The sequence below is a fragment of the Dasypus novemcinctus genome, chromosome 1 (assembly GCF_030445035.2).
Source record: "Dasypus novemcinctus isolate mDasNov1 chromosome 1, mDasNov1.1.hap2, whole genome shotgun sequence".
Classification (NCBI taxonomy): Eukaryota; Metazoa; Chordata; class Mammalia; order Cingulata; family Dasypodidae; genus Dasypus; species Dasypus novemcinctus.
The window spans coordinates 23,140,394-23,162,082 of NC_080673.1; the positions used below are offsets into that span (position 1 = coordinate 23,140,394).

Genomic DNA, 21,689 nt, shown 5'->3' on the forward strand with positions numbered 1-21,689 from the left:
AAGACCAGGGAGCAGGAAGGGGTGATGGTGGAGAATTGACCACCTATTATCTTAACCATGTCCTAAAGGAGTATGAGAACATGCTAAAATACATTTCATTTCTAGCCCTGATTAGGCCAAAACAAAGATCTTTGGAGAATTAGTACCCATCAATATTTTTAAAGTTATCTCACACATATTTACATCAATATGGGATTCTATGAATTACATTTGTAGATATTGTTTTTTCCCTATCATTTTCCTGTCTTTTGTCAGAGTCGAAATGGAAAACTTTGTTTCTGCATTAAAAATAACAGTTTATTCCCTTTCATTAATTTTACATATTCATTTAAATCTTTATTAGAAATATTAGAATATTAATTAATTATTGTGTTTGAAACGTATTTTAACAGTTTAGAAAAAAGTTACATGTGTGTCATATAAAATTGAAATGGAGAAGGTACTGTGGCTATTTGAATACCTCCCGAATTTTGGAAGCCAAAGACATTTTCAGGGGTCATAGCTTTGGGAAATGTAGTGCTAGTTAAAATACTTAATAATTCAAATAGAGATCCACAATGTATTGCTGTCTTTTAAAGCTCCATGCATCTCTTGATTTACATTTAAAATTCACGCATCTAAGTCTCTTAAATAGATGGGAGAGAATTTCTTGATCAGATTGTTTACAGGAGGTTAATTCCTGATTTCCTTCCAATTTATTTAGGCTAAGTGGAAAAGGCACTGGAAAGCCAACTTTTTTTTTTTTTTTTTTGTCATAGGTGCTTGGAGCCCAAAATTAATGTTATCCCCTCAAAACTCTCTTGTGAAGCATTTTGCTGTAGGCGGACAAAGACTGGGCTTTTAAAGTTTTTGAATCAGGTCCTAGAATGTGCAGGACCGTTTCAAAGGAGTTTTTATAAAGGAAAAATATATGTACAGTATGTAGGAGATTTAGGTTTACTCAAATATGTCATCTGGTAGCGATTCTGTCTTCAAAAACGGAAACTTCCACCCTTTAATATGAAAGCTTGCTTTCTAAAATAATCCAGAAGTTCATGAAAACAAAGTTCAAATATTCCGAGATTAAACAGATCTCCCAAGGCCCTATAGATGGCCTTGCTTTAGGATGGAGCTCAGTCCAGGAGGTTTACACGACAGAAAGTCCACGGGAATCTTGACTTGATGATGCATAAAGTTCCTCACAGATCATTTCCAAAATCACGCTTGAAACTGGAGAACACAGGCAGTTCAGATAGATAGCACGCATTGGTGTGGGGAAAAAAAAATGCGGGAGGCGAGGGAGACCAGACTGCGTTGAGAACGTGAACAGGAAAACCTCTTTCGGAGCGGAGAGGTTAGAAGCGAGATAAGGAGTCCCAGGCGGGGAGCCACCGCATCCTGCGGGCTCCAGCCGAGCGTTGCATCCGGAGTCAAATGCGGCTTAGCTCCAGCGAGAAGGAGGTGGGTTAGAAGGAGGTGGAGGAGGAAGAAGAGGAGGTGGGGAGGGAGCGGGTGAGCCGCGGGGAGTAAGCGAGAGAGCGGGGGGAGGGCGGCGATGGGGAGCGCGCGCCGGGCGCGGGGAGCTGAGTGGACCGCTCCAGACGGGGACGCGTGCAGCGGCTCCGGGAGCAGCCAGTCGGCAGCGCGGGGCTGCATTTCCAGCAGGAGCTGCGAGCGCAGAGCCGGCTCAGAACAAGGTGATGTGGCAGGAAGCGTTCGTGCCGGTTTGGGCTTCTGCGGATGGGTTTTCTTCCTCCTACCCACCTCCCCTCTCCTCTCCCCGCTCCCGACTCTGAGTGTCTGCTGCTGCGCCGCTTTAGGCGCAAAGCCTTGGCGAAGGGGGGGCACCACGGTCCTTGCCTGGCATCTGCTCTCGCTGCTCCCGTCGCTGCTGATGCAGGTTTCCCAGGGTCGCCGCGGTCTCCGTTGCCCTGGTTTGACACCCTTCCCCTTTCCGGTTGTGTCTTCTCCCCCAGATGCTCAAGGTGTCAGCCGTACTGTGTGTGTGTGCAGCTGCTTGGTGCAGTCAGGCTCTCGCAGCCGCCGCTGCGGTGGCTGCGGCCGGGGGGCGGTCGGACGGCGGTAATTTCCTGGATGACAAACAATGGCTCACCACCATCTCTCAGTATGACAAGGAAGTCGGACAGTGGAACAAATTCCGAGACGTAAGTGCCTCGCATCCTCATACCCCGGCACTGGCGAGCGAGCTGTTCAGTGGCGGGGGCAGGGGCAGTCGGGGTGGGTGGGGAGTGGGCTCCGTTTTCCGAGGAGAGGGCTTTCAGGGAACTCGGCGGCGACCCCGCACGTGGGGAAGTTCGCAGGTCCGAAGCCCTCTCCTTGCTGGTGCAAGGTAACGTCTTGCTAGTCGGATGCATAGGAGTTCGGGGCTCACGAGGTCCCCACTCTTGCTTCCGCGTCCGCTCTCCCTCGGCACCCCGGTGCCCTCCGCTCCCCCAAGCACACAGAGCTCTGGCTCTACCTTCTCAACTTTTTTGAATGGTGTTTCTGGCACTAGTAAACACAGCAGATGTGCCTTCGGGATGTATTGCTACTAAAGTAACTAGGATCGATCCCGTTACTAATGGCCCATTAAGGAATTTGAGGGAGGAGGTTGGAACATGTAAGATTTATAAATGCCCGCTCTCCAAGGGTGGGAGGTCGTTTGGCGGCACCAGTCGGCGGAAGTTGAACTGCTCCCGATTACATAAAACCGCTGATTAGATTTGTGTTCCGGCATTAACTTTAATCCAGAACATACATGCAATGCACTCGATTACGTTTTATTCCAAAACGAATCACTGCCATAAAATCTGCGCGGGTGGGGGTGGAAGGTGGGGGTGGGGGCGCGCCTGCAGGTGGTGGCGATGAAGAGGGTAAAACGGCGGACTCCCCTGGGGAGTTTCATAAAGGGTTATTAAATCAGGTTTGGAGGCTCAGACGGTCGATGGTTTGCTTTGGAGCCTGTGGCGGTGGCTGGCTAGTCATTTTTCCCCACCTGATCTGAGCTAAGCGGAGAAAGAGCTGCCGGGGTCAAGAGCACATCCCAGCGCAGTCAAGTTGGTGGTCCCGTGAGGAGGGCGCCCGGACTGCTCGCTGTTGCCCCACGTTCACCCTTTAAAAACCCGAAGGTGTGCAAAGTGAGAGAACCTGATTCTCAGACTCCTGAGTAACCCCTACTGTGACGCTTGAGAGAATTTCTAGAGGAATCCGTCTGTAATGAACAGCATGGAGATGAGTTAACTTATTTCCTCGGCTCACACTCCCTCGTGATTTGGAAAAATGGAAGCTTAACTTAGTTTCATCCCGGCTTCTCTATCCCTTTTCCCAACACTCCTCACAGGAAGTTAGCAAGTCAAATCCAACGCTTAGCTGGTTCACGAAGAGACTCCTGCAGGAATGTTAATTTTTACTTTAAAATTAGGTTTAACCAGTTGATAAAAGACAAGGTACCTAGGATGTGAAATGAGAATGACAAAACTTAACAGAATGCTTTGTCTTACATGCTTTATGAACACAGCTTCAACATCATTTTATTGCTAAATTAATGTTCCTGCACATTTATTTTATCTGTTTATACCAATATGAAATACAATTAGAAAAGCAGACAAGCAAGCGAGTGCGCTATTTCTAAACCTGAGATTGTCTGTTTATTGTGCCTTCATTTGGAAAAATAATGAATGTTTTGTCAGTATTTGAACACTATTTCACATTATGGCATTTAATTATTTCATGACTGCTCTTAAAAATCAATTTTAGGCATTATTCTCTAACATATATTTTAAATCTTGACTATATGAGTATTTTCTGATTTTATTCAAGTAACTTTAATTATTAGTAAGGATGTTGGTGTTTTATTATACATATAGTATATTTTAGGGGTTTCTATGCCTTTTGCTTCACATCCAGCATTACCGTTCTCCATAACGTTGGCTGGTAAAAACAACAATGCTACACCTGGACAATTTGTGAATACATTTGATATAAAATATTGAAGCAAGCTGCATTGCCTACTTTGAGAATTAAATATTCTAAAATTCACATAGCCAACTTCTATAGAAACTATTGGCATACTATTTTTACTTATTCTTATACAGTCTCAGGAAAAAGCTCATCAAAATTGTATGCTAAACTTGTAAAATAAAGGCTTTTTTCAGGTATTTTAATCAAATATTTCTTTTCAAGTACATGCAATACATATATTACAGTGTGTACATTGTATATGGTATGATATAATAGCATATAATAATGATAAATGTGTACCATGTTATTAGCATTACCATTTTAGTGAGACTGTTACAATTTTGCTAAGATGACTTCTAGACAGCATGGAGAAAAGTGCTATCATTTTTTCCCCTTTAGCCACCTGTTGCTTATTATTAACATGATAAAATGTATGCCTACAGTTTGGCTTCTCAAATAACAACTCAGATGCATAATAGAGAATCCCTATGTAGACCATCCAACTCACTGCTAGTTTGTAAGTTTTCTTTCCCTTTATAGAAAATCATTAGTATAATACTTTTTTCTATACTTTTTAGGATGCTTATTTATTTTTATGTAATTTTCAGCTGGAAGCACATGGTTATGAGACAGCACTTGATTATGAATATGTTGCATGAATCTTCCTTTAAAAGTTCTGCATCAGTTTTTATAACTTAAATAATGGATTTATATACCCAGTTTATAGGAAGGCCAAGAAACAAAAAATTTGAATGTCTTTTAGAAACAACTTAACTGAAGCACTTTTGCTTAGTGCTTTCCTCCCAGAAAAAAATGAAATTAATTTCATTTAGAGAAAAAGCTTTGGAATACCTCAGAGTATTTAATGCTTACTGAAAGTGATGCTTACAGATTTTCTTGTGAGTGACTGTTTTACACAATCTTTATTATTTTAAAAGATACTCCTTAATGAAATTTCAAACTATCTTCTTTTGAACTGTATTTGAAAAATACTTTAAGTAATATTTGAAATATAATTTATCAGTATATTTTAATCTGATGAATTTTAAAATAAATGTTACTTTTTATATAGTATTTAGAATAAATATAACTATAGAAATACATTTTATAGATAATAAAGCTTTAGGAATACAGAGCATGACCAGAAAGTGTTATATGAGAATAGGTCAACTTATGTACTACTGTAATGATGGCTTATTTTCTTAACTTCCTCCAAAATAAAACAGAGGGAAAAAATAAAGCGAAGGCAAACTTACATTGGGTAGGTATTAACATGGAAAAAACTTGAAATAGTCTTGATCCCTCTACTCTAGCTCTGTTCAACGAATAAGGTTTCAATACAGTTTTTGCCCATCAAAGTGCATAAAATGTAACTATATAGACATGGGGAACCAAAACCCTTTTGAAAATCATTACTATCTTTAGTTATTAGTCTAACAATTCTACTTGAGAGTTATTCTTTATGTTTTAGGAAAAATAAGAGCTAAGCTTAATCCAAAGATTTAGAGATTCAACAAATTTAAAAATAAGAATAGTAGACAGCACCAGTATCATATATTCCCTGTATAATTATATGATTTTAGAATAAAACAAAATAACCCTCAACATTAACATATGTTTAGTATATACACTAGTTGCATGCTATTTTCTAGTTTTTTTAGCTCTGTTGGGTAGTGATAAAATCAAGAACACAAGATATCTCAGTTGAGGAAGCATGGAAGCAATTACTTACCCAGACAAATCTACTACTACCTTCACCAACAGCTGAAGCAAAGGATTCCCTCATTCCGTTCTTGCATATGTAAATGAGTATATGGATATATTAAGAGAATTGGAAATCAGGATCATTATGAGGAAACAATCATTTAGCTCAAATGGCTCATATTTTGCATATTTCAAACATTTACATTTTATAATTTCAATGAAAGCATATTCTTTATCATGTAATAAATGGATATGAAATTTGTAAATCAAAGACTTAATTGGTAATGCATAGCATAATTATATCATCAACCTTATATATTATTGAAGACACGAATTACCTGTAGTGATTAAGAGTGATGGAAAGACAGAATATGAGCAGTCCTCAAATACTGTATGTTGGAAGCAATTTAATAAAAGTCTAGGATCAGTAACAACGACGGCCGTGATAATTTTGTATAAATCATATAATAATATCAGGATGGACCCATAAGTTGAAATTCAAGTAATTCAGATTAGATTTGTTTTTCAGTAAAATACCTTGGGCTCATTTTGAACTTTGCTTTAAGAAATGAATTCCATTCATGTTGCAAAAACTACAATCAACGTCACTTGTAATTTATTCACTGTGATTTTTCTTATCATTTAGATATCTTGAAAGAATAGTAAAGTTCTACAATTTAGCTTGAAATTTTAACCTTGATATGAAATACAGGACAAAGAGAAGTTTGTGGAAATGTAAAATAGAAGTTGAATTGTTTTAGTGGCATTCAAGTTATGTCGACTTCTTAAACAAATGACTATTTAGGGGGTATAGATTAGTAATTTTCTGAATTTTTTTTCTTTCTATCTCCCCTTTTCATCTGAGTTGAGATTCCTGAGCATACAGATTGTTTAAGAGATAATGGCTGGCTGTGAGGGATACTTTCTGGAATTTAGTAGACTATAGAGGACTAAAATATCCCTATGAGTTTATCTACTTTATTGCTAGTAGAAAGTAAATAAAACAGTTGGTTTCTATGTCTATTCCAAGTAAAGTGCTCTCTTGCCTTGAAAAACATTAAAAAGCAAATAATGAGAATCTTAAAGGCTGCCCTCAGACCTTTAGTTATGGTTCTGATGCACCATGGTTATATTTCTTGAATAATAGGCATACCCTTAGCACTGAGGATTCCTCTTTTGTGGAACCTCAATAGCAGGCAGCTCCATTAGACTACTTTACTTTTCAATAATATGTACCAGAAATAAGATGAAAGAATAGACATATTTTGGAGAAATTTAACAAAGATACCACTATTCTCTCCTCAGGAATATGTTCTCAAAAACGGATATCCAATTCTTATAAGAATGTACATTTTTAGTACCCCACATTGTGAAGCAATTATTTTTTACTGTGGTAACCATGATATATATTTCATCATTGTCAAGAATCATAGCCTTTCTTTGGGAATTCTTCACAGTTAATTCATTGCATTCTCATGAGTGTTTTTCTTTTCTTTGTGTTTTGATGATTATGCAAGGCTGTATTTAAAAAATCCTTATAAGTCTTTGTATTAGTGTACATGTGTACAGATCAGAGCTGATGAAAACTGTAGCATGTAGTAGTATTGTTTAAATTATGAGGAGATTTAATCAAGTAAAAGGCAACTGACTTCATGAGAGAAGCACTAAGCAGTGTCTGACAGTCCTGGAGCTGATGAGTAACGACAGCAATGTCTTGACACCAATTCTTGTCACCCCGGTTCTATGCAAAGGATCGCTGTGGTACCAGCTCCCCACTTTCGTTCCTTAACCTCGCCACCCCCACCACCATGTTCAACAGCCAGGAATTGAGACTGGTTTTGTCAAGTCAGGTGTCTTCTGAGGAAGGCAAGTCAGAAATTCCACTGGCATGGTAGTTTCTGGTGAGGGAATCTTATGGATAACTGACAACACATTATCTGACCTCATTAGGAAATCTGAGTTAATTACAAAATTTAGTCAATTTACCATAGGATTATTCAACAAAGACTTTTCATAGAGAAGTAGAAAATACTCTAACTTTCCAGACCTCCTTACTTCGAGTGAGTTATTAGGAAAGCGCAAATGAGAAAGAAATTTGCGTGTGTGTGTATGGTGTATGTATGAATATGTATGCATATATCTATTTTTGTATGTGTATATACAAATACGTATAGACATGTGTTTCCAAATAAATAACAGATGAAACAATCTGAAAATCATAGTAATTATATATTATATTTTAGGTACTTTTTCTATATTTTTACAGACTAAGTAGAAAGCAGATACCCCCAAAATATTTAGATATCAGATTTTTTTCCTGGTTGGCTTTTCTGCATCTTATAGCCAGAGAAAACTCATTTACTTGTGTGTTGACAGATAGCCTGCCTAAATTTTAGGGAAACCAGCTTGCTTGGGATTATTTGTTTACACTTTTGAGATAGATATGCAAAAGGACATCTGCATTGCTATAAAGTACTTATTTTCTTACCCCTAGAATCAGACTTGTGGGTTCTATGCTTTTAGGTTTCATGATTCTGACTCAGAGTGGCATTTTATGCTTTTATACAGCTTTAGTTTTAATGAATTCATGATCTAGAACAGAATTTTATTTTATTTATTTATATGTTTTTAAAGGTCGATCTTCTTTGAATCTTCAACACACATTGACTCCTACAGGCTTCTGGATTTTTTACATGTATTTTTCTATTTATGGAAATATTTTCATCTTTTCTACTCTTTCCCCTGTACTAGTTTAAAGACTGAAATCCCGACAACTGCAGGTTGCAGTCCCTTCTCTTCCAACCCCACAATCACCTAGCACATCAGCACAATAACTGGCTCAGAGTAAGCACTAGAAAAATATTAACTAAATGAAGGAACGTAATCAATGTGCATTCTGAACGGTGCAGTCCTTTAATTAAAGGCTTTAACACTGTTTTGTCTTTTATTGGCACTTCCTATTTCAGGCAACTTTGTGCCCAGTTTAGAAATTGAATTTAACATTTAATTTTTATAACAAATTTTAATTACTAGGCTTCTTTAGTCTTATAAATTAAAAAATGCACCAAAATGGAATGGTGTGGTAATTCTGTGGAACATCTGGTTTTGGAATGGTCAAAACTGAATGGTAATAATATGCCTCTTGGTGTTCCCATTACCAATTCACCTGATTCTTTTCCTAAAGTTTCTCTTTGAACACATAATTTTATTGCTCTAAAATCTTTAAAGATGGTTTGATGACTACTACGTAATATCAAACATCAGTATCAACCCTTCTTTGTCTACTACTGCACTTCATTTAATGGTTGGTGTTGCTGAATCCAGATAGCTCACAGGTGCAGTCCAGACTCATTTTTTCCATTTTTGTTTATTTATAATTGCCAAAGTACTAGATATAGATTAAGTCCCTGCAATAAAGAGACCCTCAATCGAGTGGCTTAATGAATATATAAATTTATTTCTCAACCATGTAACCATTCAGAAGTGGACTCTCCAGGGCTTGGACTTTCAGGGTTACCTCTCTAAGGTTGCAATTTCCTATCTAGAAGGAGCGGGTTAGAGAAAGTCTAGAACAAGCTGCTTGGCCTAGAAGTGACCTCGTGTCACATATGACTTCTATTTCTTTCCCACAGGCCTGAACTTAGCCATATTGCTATACCTAGCTGCAAGGGAAGCTGGCAAATATAATTTCTAAAGGGAAAGGATTCTTACTAAAAGAAAAAAAGAGCCTTCTGGGAAGAAATTATTGGTAACTGTTCCATATTATGATGCTGTTTCAACCATCTGAGTATTTCTTGACTATATTCTCAGTCTCCACCCCTGTGGCAAAGGATAGGAGTTGTTATAATTGCCTGATGATTTTTTGTCTTGCCTTTAATCTCTTTTCTCCTCTAAATTTCTAAGTTTCTCTTTATTCTCTCTGCCCCAAGTGAGAGGATGTGTAGTGCTGGCCAGGATAGAAATGGACTACTTTATACTTATGGTTTTGGGTATAGGAGCTTGAGGGCAACTAGTAGTATGGTAATTCCTAAGAGGAAATGTAGGAAGTTAGAACTAAAGAAGAGCATCTGAGCAGTTTATCAAATTAAGAAGAACCTGCCTTTGATAATGGGTACTATTTTTCTTTGGTAAAATCAATTAGCAAATCTGTGAAGCATTTTTTTAGCTATGGATCTTTGGTGGCTCATCTAAAATACTCTTATGGGAGGTAGTTAATGGTGACTATATAGGAGAGAATTAGAATTTTCTTCTTATACTCCTTAGTCAAAGGACAAGATATTCTGCCAAAGTTGTATTTCTTCTGATTCAGGGGAAAAAAGGAAGCTGCCATTAACACAATGTATCTTTCCCTGGAATGATACTAGAGGTAAGGCCATTGCTGGATTCATGTAGCTCTTAGCCTTGTAAAAACGAAAACAGTATTTTTGGCACAACTGTCTATGGGAGTTCTGTGATAGAAACTGCAGCCAGTCATCCTGCCAGAACTTCCATGGAGGCTTTGTACTTGAAATTATCTCCTTCTTGATATCAGAGGTGACTGACAGCTAGGATGACTGAGCTACTTGCCTGGATCAAAAAAGACATGGAGAATTGAACTATTGGTTTAATGTATTTTAAAAACGATCCCTACATTCTACATATTTGCTGAATGGGAACTTTACTGTTTATTTGTATCTTTTTCATATCTCTTTCATGGCATGGTTATTTTGGAAGCTGTAGTTATGTACCTTTTGCTTAAAATTTCTCTCATTTATGTTTAAAATAACAATTAAATTAATAATAATATAGTTGTATAAATAGGATTACAATGTAGGCAAAGAGGCTTTATAAAATCATTTCACCTTGGCAGTCATATAATTGTTGGAAAGTATTACTGCTTTCTCCAGCATCACTAGAACTCATCTGATCTTCAGTACTCTGCTCATATACTGCCTCCTTTATCAAGGATATAAATGCTCCACCCACAAATGTTGTCTCCTACTTGCAAGTATCTATAGAAGATTTTCCTATTCAAAATCTAGGGATAATGGCCTAATAAAATGTTTTCCTCTCCTTGAAAAATAGCACCATCCTATTTCAGTAGTTCATTTAATAGTCATAAAAGTAATCAAGATTAATAAGGGAAAAAAAAGAAAACTCCTTAGAATTTGTGTGAGATAAACTCTTCCCTTATGTGGTTTGTGTGCTTTGAATACTTTTAATTGATTTAAGATTCTTATGATCAATGGTGATAAATAAAATTCTTATTCTGTTTTCAAATTATTTGGTTAGAAAACATGTAATTGATTATTTTAATTTTACTATTTTAATATGGAAAACCAAGGTTTAGGTACTTTGCTCTTGCAACAATCTATAATTCTATTATTTTGTTAGATTTTAAATATGCTGAAACATTTGAAAATTGGTGTACTAATAATAGAAAAGTAATTTAAATTTATTATATATGTATATTTTATATACACAATTAGATATCAAGTGAATGATCCATGAACTGCTTTTTGTTCCTTAGCATTTTTAAGCTCTTTAAATGAATTTAGGAATAAATGTATTCTAAGTTTCTGATCGTTGTTATAGTATTTGATCAATAAAATAATATCATATCTTAATAAATGTTCTCTGAATACATGGGAAAAATTAAACATATTTAAAATTTTTCAGTTTGTTTTTATAATGGCTAGCTTGTATTTGTCTTATTGTGTTCTCTGAGTACTCAAAACATCTATGACAACTATGTTAAAATGCAATATCTTTAAATGTGCAATATATATAATATTTCCCAAACCAGATGTCAAAAATAATAAAAATAATACATATATAATAAAATATAAAAATAATGAAAATTGTAACATTGACATGAAGATAGTAGTAATCAGAATTTCTGAGGGGAGAAGAAGGGAAGAATAGGTAGAACATAGGGCATTTTTAGGGCATTGGAATTGTTCTGCATGATATTGTGGTGACAGATAGAGGCCATTATATACTTGTCAAGTTTATAAAAGTGTGTGGTGCAGGGTTAACCATAATGTAAACTACAGACCTTGGTGGGTAGCAATGCTTCAATATTTGTTCATCAATTGTAACCAATGTTCAACACTAATATAAGATGTTATTAATACAGGGAAAATATGGGAGGGTTTGGGGATGGGGTACGTGGGAATCCCCTATAATTTCTATGTAACATTTTTGCAGTCAAAATGTTAGCAGAATGCTCTGGGTTCTAGACTTCTAGGTTCTTGGCTATGTCACATAAAATAATTTAAGGACACGCCATTGTGTAGGCAAGGGAGTAAAGAGTTTATTGAGAAAGGAGCAAAGAGATAAGCCCAAGACAGCCCAAGACATGGGTTGCAGGTATGTTACAGGGTGAGATGTGCAGATGGGACCCCAAGTTAGGTCTTTTTACAGCCTTTCCTCCTCCCCTTTCCTAATGTTGGGGAGTGGCCCCAGCTGTTTGTTGTTCTGAGAGCTAACAGGTGAGGGCAATAGGGAGACCTTTTGTTTGGAGTTATCTAGGGCTTCCCTTTGACCTGGAAAGAGTTTCAAGTGCGATCTCATGGCCAGGGGCTTGTGAAGTCTTTCTGGGTTTGTTTTTAGAAGCAGCTTTCTCCTCAGGGGGTTTCCAGGTGGGGTCTCATGGCCTTTTTCTCTGCCAGATACCAATTGTGACTCGTTGTCCTTTTTTCCTATACTAATCTGCCTCATAAAACTTCTTGAAAAATAAAGTTAATTAAATGAAAAAATAATAAAAATGGAAAAATTATGATAGGGGATCTCTAGGCTCATAATTTACAAAAATACATAAACTCAGATTTTAAATTGGAAATATTTGAACAATTTTATCTAATTCAGACCTCTTACTCTTATCAAATGATCTTTAAAGTAAGTTAATTGAATACATTTTCTGTATTTTTTAAATATAAATAGGCTGCTCTTAAATTTTAATCACTCTGGCTAGACGTGCAATGATGGTAAAGATGTCCTCGATCAAAATATCAAATGAGGTAACTTCGAAAGATAAAATAACAATAAAATACAATGTAATGGCAGACTCCTTCTTGTTCCGATACTGAAAATAATAATATTTTAATCATAGAGTTTATTTTGTGCTGGAAATATTCTATGTATTTTACATATTAATTAACAGCATGTCTGTAAGGAAAGCACAACTATTATCCCATTTTCTAGATGAGGAAACTGAGGTCCAAGGTCACACAGCTAGTAAACATCAGTCAGGGCTCTCTCACACCCTGGTATTTTGGCTCTGGAGACCATTCTTTAGCCAGTACTGTATATTGCTTCTCAGTTTATAAACACTATTTTTGGGTGTTTACTATGTGCCAGACAATAGGCATATTAAGTATATTATCCCCTTCAGTGTAATTTTCAATTTTTTTTGAGGTACCAGGGCTGGTAATTGAACCCCGTATATGGGAAGCTGGTGTTCAACCACTGAGGCACATTGGCTGCCCTGCATTGTTTCTTTTTTTTTTGTCTGTTTACTTGTTGTTTGTTTTTGGTGGTGGTGTTTTTAGGAGGCACCGGGAGCTGAATCCAGGACCTCCCATATGGGAGGCGCTCAACTGCTTGAGCCACATTTGCTCCCTAGTGTAATCTTTAAACAACCTGAAAAATAAACATTACTAATCAGATTTTACAAGTGAAGAAACTGAGCTTCAGCAAGGTTAATGAAATTCCTCCAGGTTAGTGAGATTTGAATTTTCTTTCTTTAACACTACTGATCATATTTGTTTTAGTTATTTTCTTATCAACAGATGACCACTTTAAATGAATCATTATGGGTAATTCAAATTGGTCTTCTGAAAAGTTCTGTTTGGTTGTTTTAAGTGGTGACATCGACTAACTATTTAAAGCAAGATGTTGAAGACTGGGATTTCATGTTAGAACTGATTAAGGGAATGTCTTTTATACAGAATCAGAATGATCCTAATATAATTTGATTGACTTATCTTTAGCTATCATAAAAGACTTCTGGTTACTTACCCTTCCTTAGTTAGCCTCACAGTGAAAAATGGATGGAGAACCAGTAGTTCCGTATTACTCTCCAAAGAATAATGCATTTCTTTATAACCATACTACATTTGGCTCTAGCATCCTAGCATTTTTATTAATGAGATTTATTGATACCATAGTGCAATTCTGAATAACTTAGGAGGGGTAGGAGTGACCATTCAAAGGGTGCTGATACATTTTTACAATGTGTTTTATAATATCTTATATGTATAGAATCTTTGGAAACTGTTACTAGGCATCACTGGGCCTAATTTCCACCTACTTCAGTTGTAGATTTTTCCTTTGCTTTAGAGACTATTTTTTCCCCCCTTTTTCAAAGAAGTAGATAAGGCAGGGGATAAGGAATTATTTTCTTAAATTAAAGGCTAGGAATTCACAAATTTTCATATTCATCTATTTTATCATATGTAATATTAGTTTAATCAGTATTAAAGGGTTCTGAGACAGACTGATATAATGCTATTGACTTTTTAAAAAGGTCATTTATAAGATAGTTTGGAATATTTACGGTGTTTAAAAAAAATTTACCTACATGTATTTTGAAGAATTATATATCTAGAATTTCCTTGACGTTTTTAAGTAAGAACTATTTAACCCAACATGAACTCTCTATTTTTAGAGGGTTTTTTTTTAGCAAAAGAACATTAGTTAGTTACCAGGCAAAAGACAGTATAGAGTAAATTGAACTTCAGTGATTCTATATTTTATTGAAGTTAGGCAATAACAAACTTATTTATTGCTAAATTTTACACTAAGGTTTTATAAAAAATAATTTGGGATAGTCTCTTATAAAAATAAAAATTAATTTACATGGCTAATTTTGATATTTTGTGTTAGGTTTTCCAGTTAACCCTTATTTTTAAAAAAATCTTATGAGAAAAAGTCTAATAATTTAGTATGAATGAAAGAAAAAGGAGAGGGGCCAAAATTGCAAAACTTCATCTAATTGTGTCACCAAAGATATAAAATACTACAGGGTATTATATTCTTAAATAAGATAAAGTACTTGCTAGGTGTAGCTCATAAAAATAGTAATTTGATAGTTCCTTAATCACAGCTCACTTTTACTTTTCTGTCATCAGGCCACTTTGTGACTTACAAAATATTTACATGGGTCCTCTAGGCAGGACATTCTGAAATATGAGCTTGATAATTGTCTTGGCACATGGTATTAGCATCTGCTGAAGAACCAGTTTTAGAATATCAAGAGAGTATTTATAGACCTTTCATGGCATACAGTATACTATGAAACTCTAAGCAATCTCCTAGTTTTCCTGTAAGACTATCTAAGGTGCCCTTGACAACATCTGATATTCTTCCCAAATGTCCCTGAGGCAGTCAGATTCTTCTAAAATGATAATTCTCTAGGGCAAAATTTTCTAGAAAGTAGTATCAACCAGCATTAACCTAGTACTACCTGAGAAATTTCTCCTTGACATAAAATATAATTTCTTTGAGTTGAGATGTTATAAGCTTTATGGTTTTAAAGAAATACTGTGCTTACTGAGACTGTGTGACTTAAAAGGCACACTCCACACTAATAACTAAGGATGGGCTAGTTTGAAAGTGGCTAAATTTCAAATTAATTATATGCATGGTAATATTCTCATGTAGATCAGCACATTTAGCATGTAATTCTTGGAATTTCTTATAGATTAAACATGCTAATTTTCTTGCTAATTATTTTATCTTTTAAAAATCTTTGTTTCAGAATTGAAAGTGTTCTATGTATTTTCGTTTTTTAGTGTCCATATTTTTCTAGGTGAAATTTTAGAAATGATCAGAAAATTGCCAATGGGGATTACATGTCTAATTCACACAGCAAATTAGTAGTAAAGTTAGGAGGAGACATGTCACACTATCTTTGTAGAATCAGAAGTATTTGAAAAGAAGTTTTTGAATGTATAACCATGTATCAAGTTTTGAATGTGATTGAGAAACACAAACATCATGCAGGTCAGTGAACGAGATTTGGAACTCTAATTTCCAAACTGCTCTGTTTGCTCTGTGCAGCTGAAAGCCAACTGGTCTTTGCTGCCAAAAGTCTTGCATGTATTTTTAGAATGAGTGCCCCTTTATTTACGTGTGCTGTTGGGTCTGACCTGGCCTTCTGGGCACCACTTGAGGAAACGACATGAGTCTTAGAGGTGACAAGAAATCCTTTGGTACTGATACCATGTGCGGTTGCTTCCTTTGTGCCACGAGCAGAAGAGGAGCTGAGCTTCACGAAGGCTGAATTAATGCCTGCTGGACAGTTGTTTTGCTGTTCATATACAGTCACTTTTGAGCTAAAAGCAGTTCGATGGCTTCTAATTGGCCTGCCTGCGTGCCCTGAATGGCTTTTCAGGTTTCCATATTCCCTATCCTGTCATCTTGGACTCCAAAAAATGTTTTTGGTTAACAGTGTTCTTGTAAGCACTAGGTAGTTTTCTGATTAGTAGAAATAATTAAAACACTCTTAGTTTGCCAAAAGGCAGCTGATGTAAAGTACCAGAAATTGGTTGGCTTTTATAAAGGGGATTTATCTAGGGTAAAGGCTTACACTTCCAAGGCTGTGAAATGTTCATATCTCGAGGCATCACCAGAGATGCCTTCTCAGGGTCTTGCCACGTGGCAAAGCAAGACAGCCACCAATCTCCTCTGAGGTCTCTGCCTTCCTCTCCAGAAGCTTCTGTCTCCTGGAGCTCAGCTGTGAGCATCCAGTCTCTGAAGCTCTGCTTCCTTCCGGAGTTTAGCTGTGAGCTATGAGCTATGAGGCATGTGGCTCATTTCTCCTCAGACTGAGGCTCGTTGAGTCTCCTGGGGCTTCCCTCCTTGAGTTCAGTGTAAGTGAACCTGGAGTCCTTTCTCTCACGTTGCAGAGGCAAATGCAAATGCGGTGGAGCTCCCTTTTCCTGCAGTCTCTCTTTCACTCTCTGTGTCGACTTATATCAGACCCAAAGAGAGGTCGGATGCTCAATTTAAGTGATGCCTCCTCACTGACTTAGTCTAATCAAAAAGGGTCTCAAACCCACAGAATAGATTAAGAATGTAATCTTTTTGGGATTCACAAAAGAATTTCAAACCGTCACAGACACACGTGTTTTAAATTATTCTACTCAGGTAGGATAATTTTACTTTTCACTTTTTCACTGTTTACCTAGACTATGTTGTTTCTGATTTGTATTTGTAGTTGAATAAGAACATTTCTATATTATAGTATGTGGGTTTAACTTTTTTTATACTTGAATTAAATTATAAATTTAAATAACTTTCACCTAGATGGTATGGTCAAAATTCCACAATTTATTATTCATAGGGATATAGTAATTTGATATCACATCAAAATAGTCTATGTATGAAACTTTCTATTAGTTTGATTTAGCAAATACATATAAACTATATGTTTGTTACCAATTTTCTTTCATAAATATATATTAGCTAAGTCACATAGAAACCTAAATAAGCCATGTAAAGAACATATGATAATAGTAATAGTTGCTATGTAAATTAGAAGTCATACATTTTCCAAGTTTTTGTAATGTTTTAATATATTATAACTTCAATCAAAATAACTGTTTATAAAGGTTAAGGAGATTTAAGTTATACTTATATCTTATTTTCTCTTTGGAATTCATACTCAGTAATAAAAGGTAAATAAAATAGCACCACAAATTGTGTCTAATATTGTTTAACAAATATATATTTTTTAAATTTAAAGAAATCATTGAATTAAGACAATTTGTACATGTGTATGTAGTATAGTTTGGAGGTTTGTTTCCATGCCCTGACCTTGTTTGTATTATTTTAGGATTTTCCTGTAATACTGGTGTTTAGTTGTGAGTGTTTGCTTATGCAGCATAATTAATAGCATGTTTCTGCATTTATTAAATTGATTCATTTTCAAAGCTAATCCTCTGGGATGAAAATTCTTACCATTTTGGGTTCAAGAAATTCTTCCAGAATTTGAGGACAGTTATGGTTGCTCCTCTGAGAAAATGTTCAAATACGTTCAAGTTTACATATAATTGTCAGAGAATTTGTAGTTCTATACTATATTAATTATCAAAAACAGGTGTATTTACATTTTATGTAAATGGAATCATACAATATGTAATACTTTGTGTCTGGTCTCCATTTAGCATAAGTTTTTTTTTTTGGTCTGATATCAACATTTTGTAGTATTAACCCACATTTGTTCAGCTTTAAAGAAAAATGATCTTATATAAGCAATTTTACCCATATTCATATTTTACATAGTATATTTACATTTCACATAATATATTTAGTTCATTATAGGGCAATCATACAGTATTTGTCCTTTTGTGTCTGGCTTGCTTCGCTCAACATAATGTCCTCCAGGTTCATCCATGTTGTCATATGTTGCATAACTTCATTTCTTCATACCGCTGAATAATACTCCATCATGTATATATGCCACAATTTGTTTATCTATTCATCAGTTGATGACCACTTGGGTTGTTTCCAACTTTTGGCTATCGTGAATAACACTGCAATGAATATCAGCGTGCTGATGTCTATTCTTGTCACTGCTCTCAGTACTTCTGGGTATATACCTAGCAATGATATTGCCAGGTCCCATGGCAAGTCTATATTCAACTTCCTTAGGAACTGCCAAACAGTCTTCCATAGTGGCTGTACCACTCTACATTCCCACCAACAGAGAATAAACATTTCTGTCTCTCCACATCCTTTCCAACATTTATAGTTTTCCTACTTTTTAATAGCACGTAGTCTACTAGGTGTGAACTATCTCACTGTAGTTTTGATTTCCTTTCCCTAATCGCTAGTGATGTTGAACATTTTTTCATGTGTTTCTTCACCATTTGTATTTCTTCTTTACACTTGTCTTTCCAAGTCTTTGCCCATTTTTTGGATAGTTTGTCTTTTTATTGTTGAGTTATATGATCTCCTTATATATCATGGATATTAAACCCTTATCAGATATGTTATTGTCAAATATTTTCTCCCATTGAGTCCCCTTCCTTTTCACCCTTTTGACAAAGTCCTTTGTAGTGCAAAGTGTTGAATTTTATGGAGGTGTCACGTAACTATTTTTTCTTTTGTTGCTCGTGCTTTGCGTGTAAGTTTTAAGAAACTTCCACCTAACACAAGATATTGAAGATGTTTTCCTACATTTTCTTCCAAGAGTTTTATGTTTGTTTTTACATTTAGGTCCTTGATCCATTTTGAGTTAATTTTTATATAAGGTATGAGATAGAGGTCTTCTTTCTTTCTTTTGTATATGGCTATCCAGTTCTCCCAGCATCATTTGTTGAATAGACTGTTCTGGAGGTCATATGGTATGGGAACATACCTCAAAAAAACTGCTTAATAAAGAAATAAATAACTGTTCAAGAATAACCAAATTAGCACCTATGTACAGCAGGGGAAGCAGAGAGAGTTTGAGAGGTGAGGAATTTTCTTGTTTTTTTTTTGACTGTTTTTTGTTTATTATTATTATTGAAATAATGAAAATACTTTATCAATAAGTGAAGTGATGAAAGCACAACTCTGTGATTATACCAATACCATTGATTGTATACTTTGGATAAACTGTATTCTTTATTAATATGTATCAATAAAATTGATTTCCTAGAAAAAACTAGTATATAGGTGAATTGTGCAATACAAGCATTTTCACAGAAATTATGACAGAATTTTTAGCTTAAAGCTGTGTGGAAATTTTCTAATATTCTTGCAGTTACAAGAAATTTCTTATTGGATGTATCTTGGACTCCTTCTTATCATTTGGAAGCCCTGTCAGGACTTTCTCTGGAGTAATTTTCAAATCCATGTCTCCTCATTTTTCCTTGGATCAGATATTTATTATCTCTTCCTTAGTTTGGATAGCTTTCATATTTTCAAGCTTACCCCCTACCTTCAAGCATCTAATGCTTCATTAATGAATTCTTTACCCCCAAATTATAGTTCTGAGCTTGTTCCACTTTTCAAACAGCTCCATTCATTCCCTCATTTATCACATAGTTTGGACTGCAGAGAGTTGTATGTTGCCCTCTACAAATTTGTAGTAGGATTGCCTTTGTGGGTTAAACTGTGAAATTTCTATATATTGGATCAGTACACATTTCTGTATAGACTCCTTAGAGGGTGATTACATGGTTCCTAGGTCCATTAGTTATGTAAGCTGTTTGAATATCATTACACATACCTAGAGGAAAATCACTGATCAGAAGGAATCTGAAGTGAGATAGAGGAAAATAATTCACCTAGTAAGCTTTGCCAGTGCTTAGGAGAAGGATGGGTCACTTAAAAGGCTGGCGTAATGCCTTCCAACATATGAAAGACAAAGAAAAAATTCTTATTCTCTGATTCCACAGTCATCCAGAAGACTTCTGATTTTTGCATAGCTCAGCCTCAGGGAGAGAATGTACCGGCCATGCTGATATATGTTTTCTGCTCACAGAACCAGGTTTCTGAGGCTTTGGGGCTCAAGGCCAGATTCTGGATGGTGGTAAATTCATCAAGGTAATGCCATAGTGTGAGGTCTTTGGTAGATAGCCACAATCTTCCTGGCAGCACAGTTCTCACCAGCAGCTTTCTATTCAAATATCAGCACCACATAAAATCCAAATATCCTATCTCCAAATCTAAACCCCCTTCACTATGTAGCCCCAAAACATGCTTGCTTTGTTTTCCTATTTTGTCTGTCACATACTCTTTGCACTAATCAAATTGAGTATAAATCTAATACTTCTCAGTATTCATGACTCATTTTATATTATCCTTTTTCCATAACCTCTTCCATGTTTTCCATAGTCAGGTTCCATCTCTCCCTTCCCTGCAGGAGCAGCACTTTTTTGAGAGGCAGTGTTAGCAGTGGAAAGAGGCATGTCTCCTAAGAGTGTACAAGGAATGGATCCTCATAAAATGGATTAATATATGGATGCTGATGGTCAAGAGAGGGAAGAAGAGATATAGTTTGGGAATTTTCAGGATTTGGAGTTGTCCTAGGTGGTGCTGCAGGGACGGATGCTGGACATTGTGTGTCCTGTCATGGCCCATCGGCTGGACTGGGGGAGAGTGTGGACTACAATGTGGACCCCTGTCCATGTGCTGCAGTGGTTTTCCAGCATGTATTCACCAGGTGCAGTGGATATGCCACAAAGATGGAAGAGTCTGTTAATGTGAGAGGGGTGGCGTGTGTGGGGTGGGGGGTATATGGGGACCTCATATTTTTTTAATGTAACATTTAAAAGAAAATAAAGAAGAAAAAAAGAAAAAAAAACTGAAGTGGAGGGAGCTGTCTCTAACTCATTAAAAAAATATATACATACATACATATATATATATATATATACAGACATACATATATACACATGGATGAATGAATGAGCTGTAACCAGTTCTCCTCAGATCAGGTTTAGGAGTTAATAAGTAATAGCAATATCAAAATCCAGATGAAGGATGAAGAGTATTAGTTGATAATACAATATATTATCTTATTTTAGCCTTACAGATTTTATTATGTGTGCCATTAATGAAAAGTATATTCATTTCCAATTTCTGGAAAATCTTTCTTAAATATTTGATACCTGAGTTTAAGCTCTCAGAAATTAAAAAAATACTCATTTTTGCCACCAAATTTGAGCTATAGTAAAAAAAAAAATTTAGCAAGAGCTTGTAATGTCACCTGTGACATGATTTTGCTTCTCTTCTAAGCAGCTAACTCTTGATCTATAATTACTATGATAATGTCAACAATGGGTTGCTGCATATCCTCCATAAATCATCACAAAGATATTAGCTGACCCAAGGCAAGCTTGCAAAACTGGGGGAAGGATTTTCCCTGACTCTTTTCTTCAAACTCAAACTTTCTAAAAGAATGAGAGTCCTAAGTAAGAAGGAACTTTGATAAACTGACATTAAGATTAAAATAATGATTCAGCCTCTATACACAATATGGAAAAGTGAAATTTATGAAAGACATCTTCTATTTCCTAGAAGAACATATTATATAAGGTAACTGTTTAACCTGGCTTTATAATTAAAAT

The 21,689-nt window shown here is 35.9% G+C and overlaps 1 protein-coding gene across 4 annotated transcripts in view; it reads left to right on the forward strand.

Annotated features, from left to right (window-relative positions):
- The first annotated feature begins 1,292 nt into the window (after nt 1–1,292).
- SPOCK3 (SPARC (osteonectin), cwcv and kazal like domains proteoglycan 3) overlaps nt 1,293–21,689 on the forward strand; it is a 542,360-nt gene continuing 521,963 nt past the window's right edge. Inside the window, exons 1-2 of one of the 4 annotated variants that reach the window (XM_004482191.4) lie at nt 1,293–1,440; nt 1,956–2,144. In XM_004482191.4, the coding sequence (XP_004482248.1) occupies nt 1,414–1,440; nt 1,956–2,144 (216 nt within the window). In that variant the 5' untranslated portion in view covers nt 1,293–1,413. Of the gene's footprint in view, nt 1,441–1,481; nt 1,677–1,955; nt 2,145–21,689 lie in introns of those variants that run through there. The other 3 variants (XM_058310106.2, XM_058310073.2, XM_058310151.2) reach the window with 3 other exon arrangements.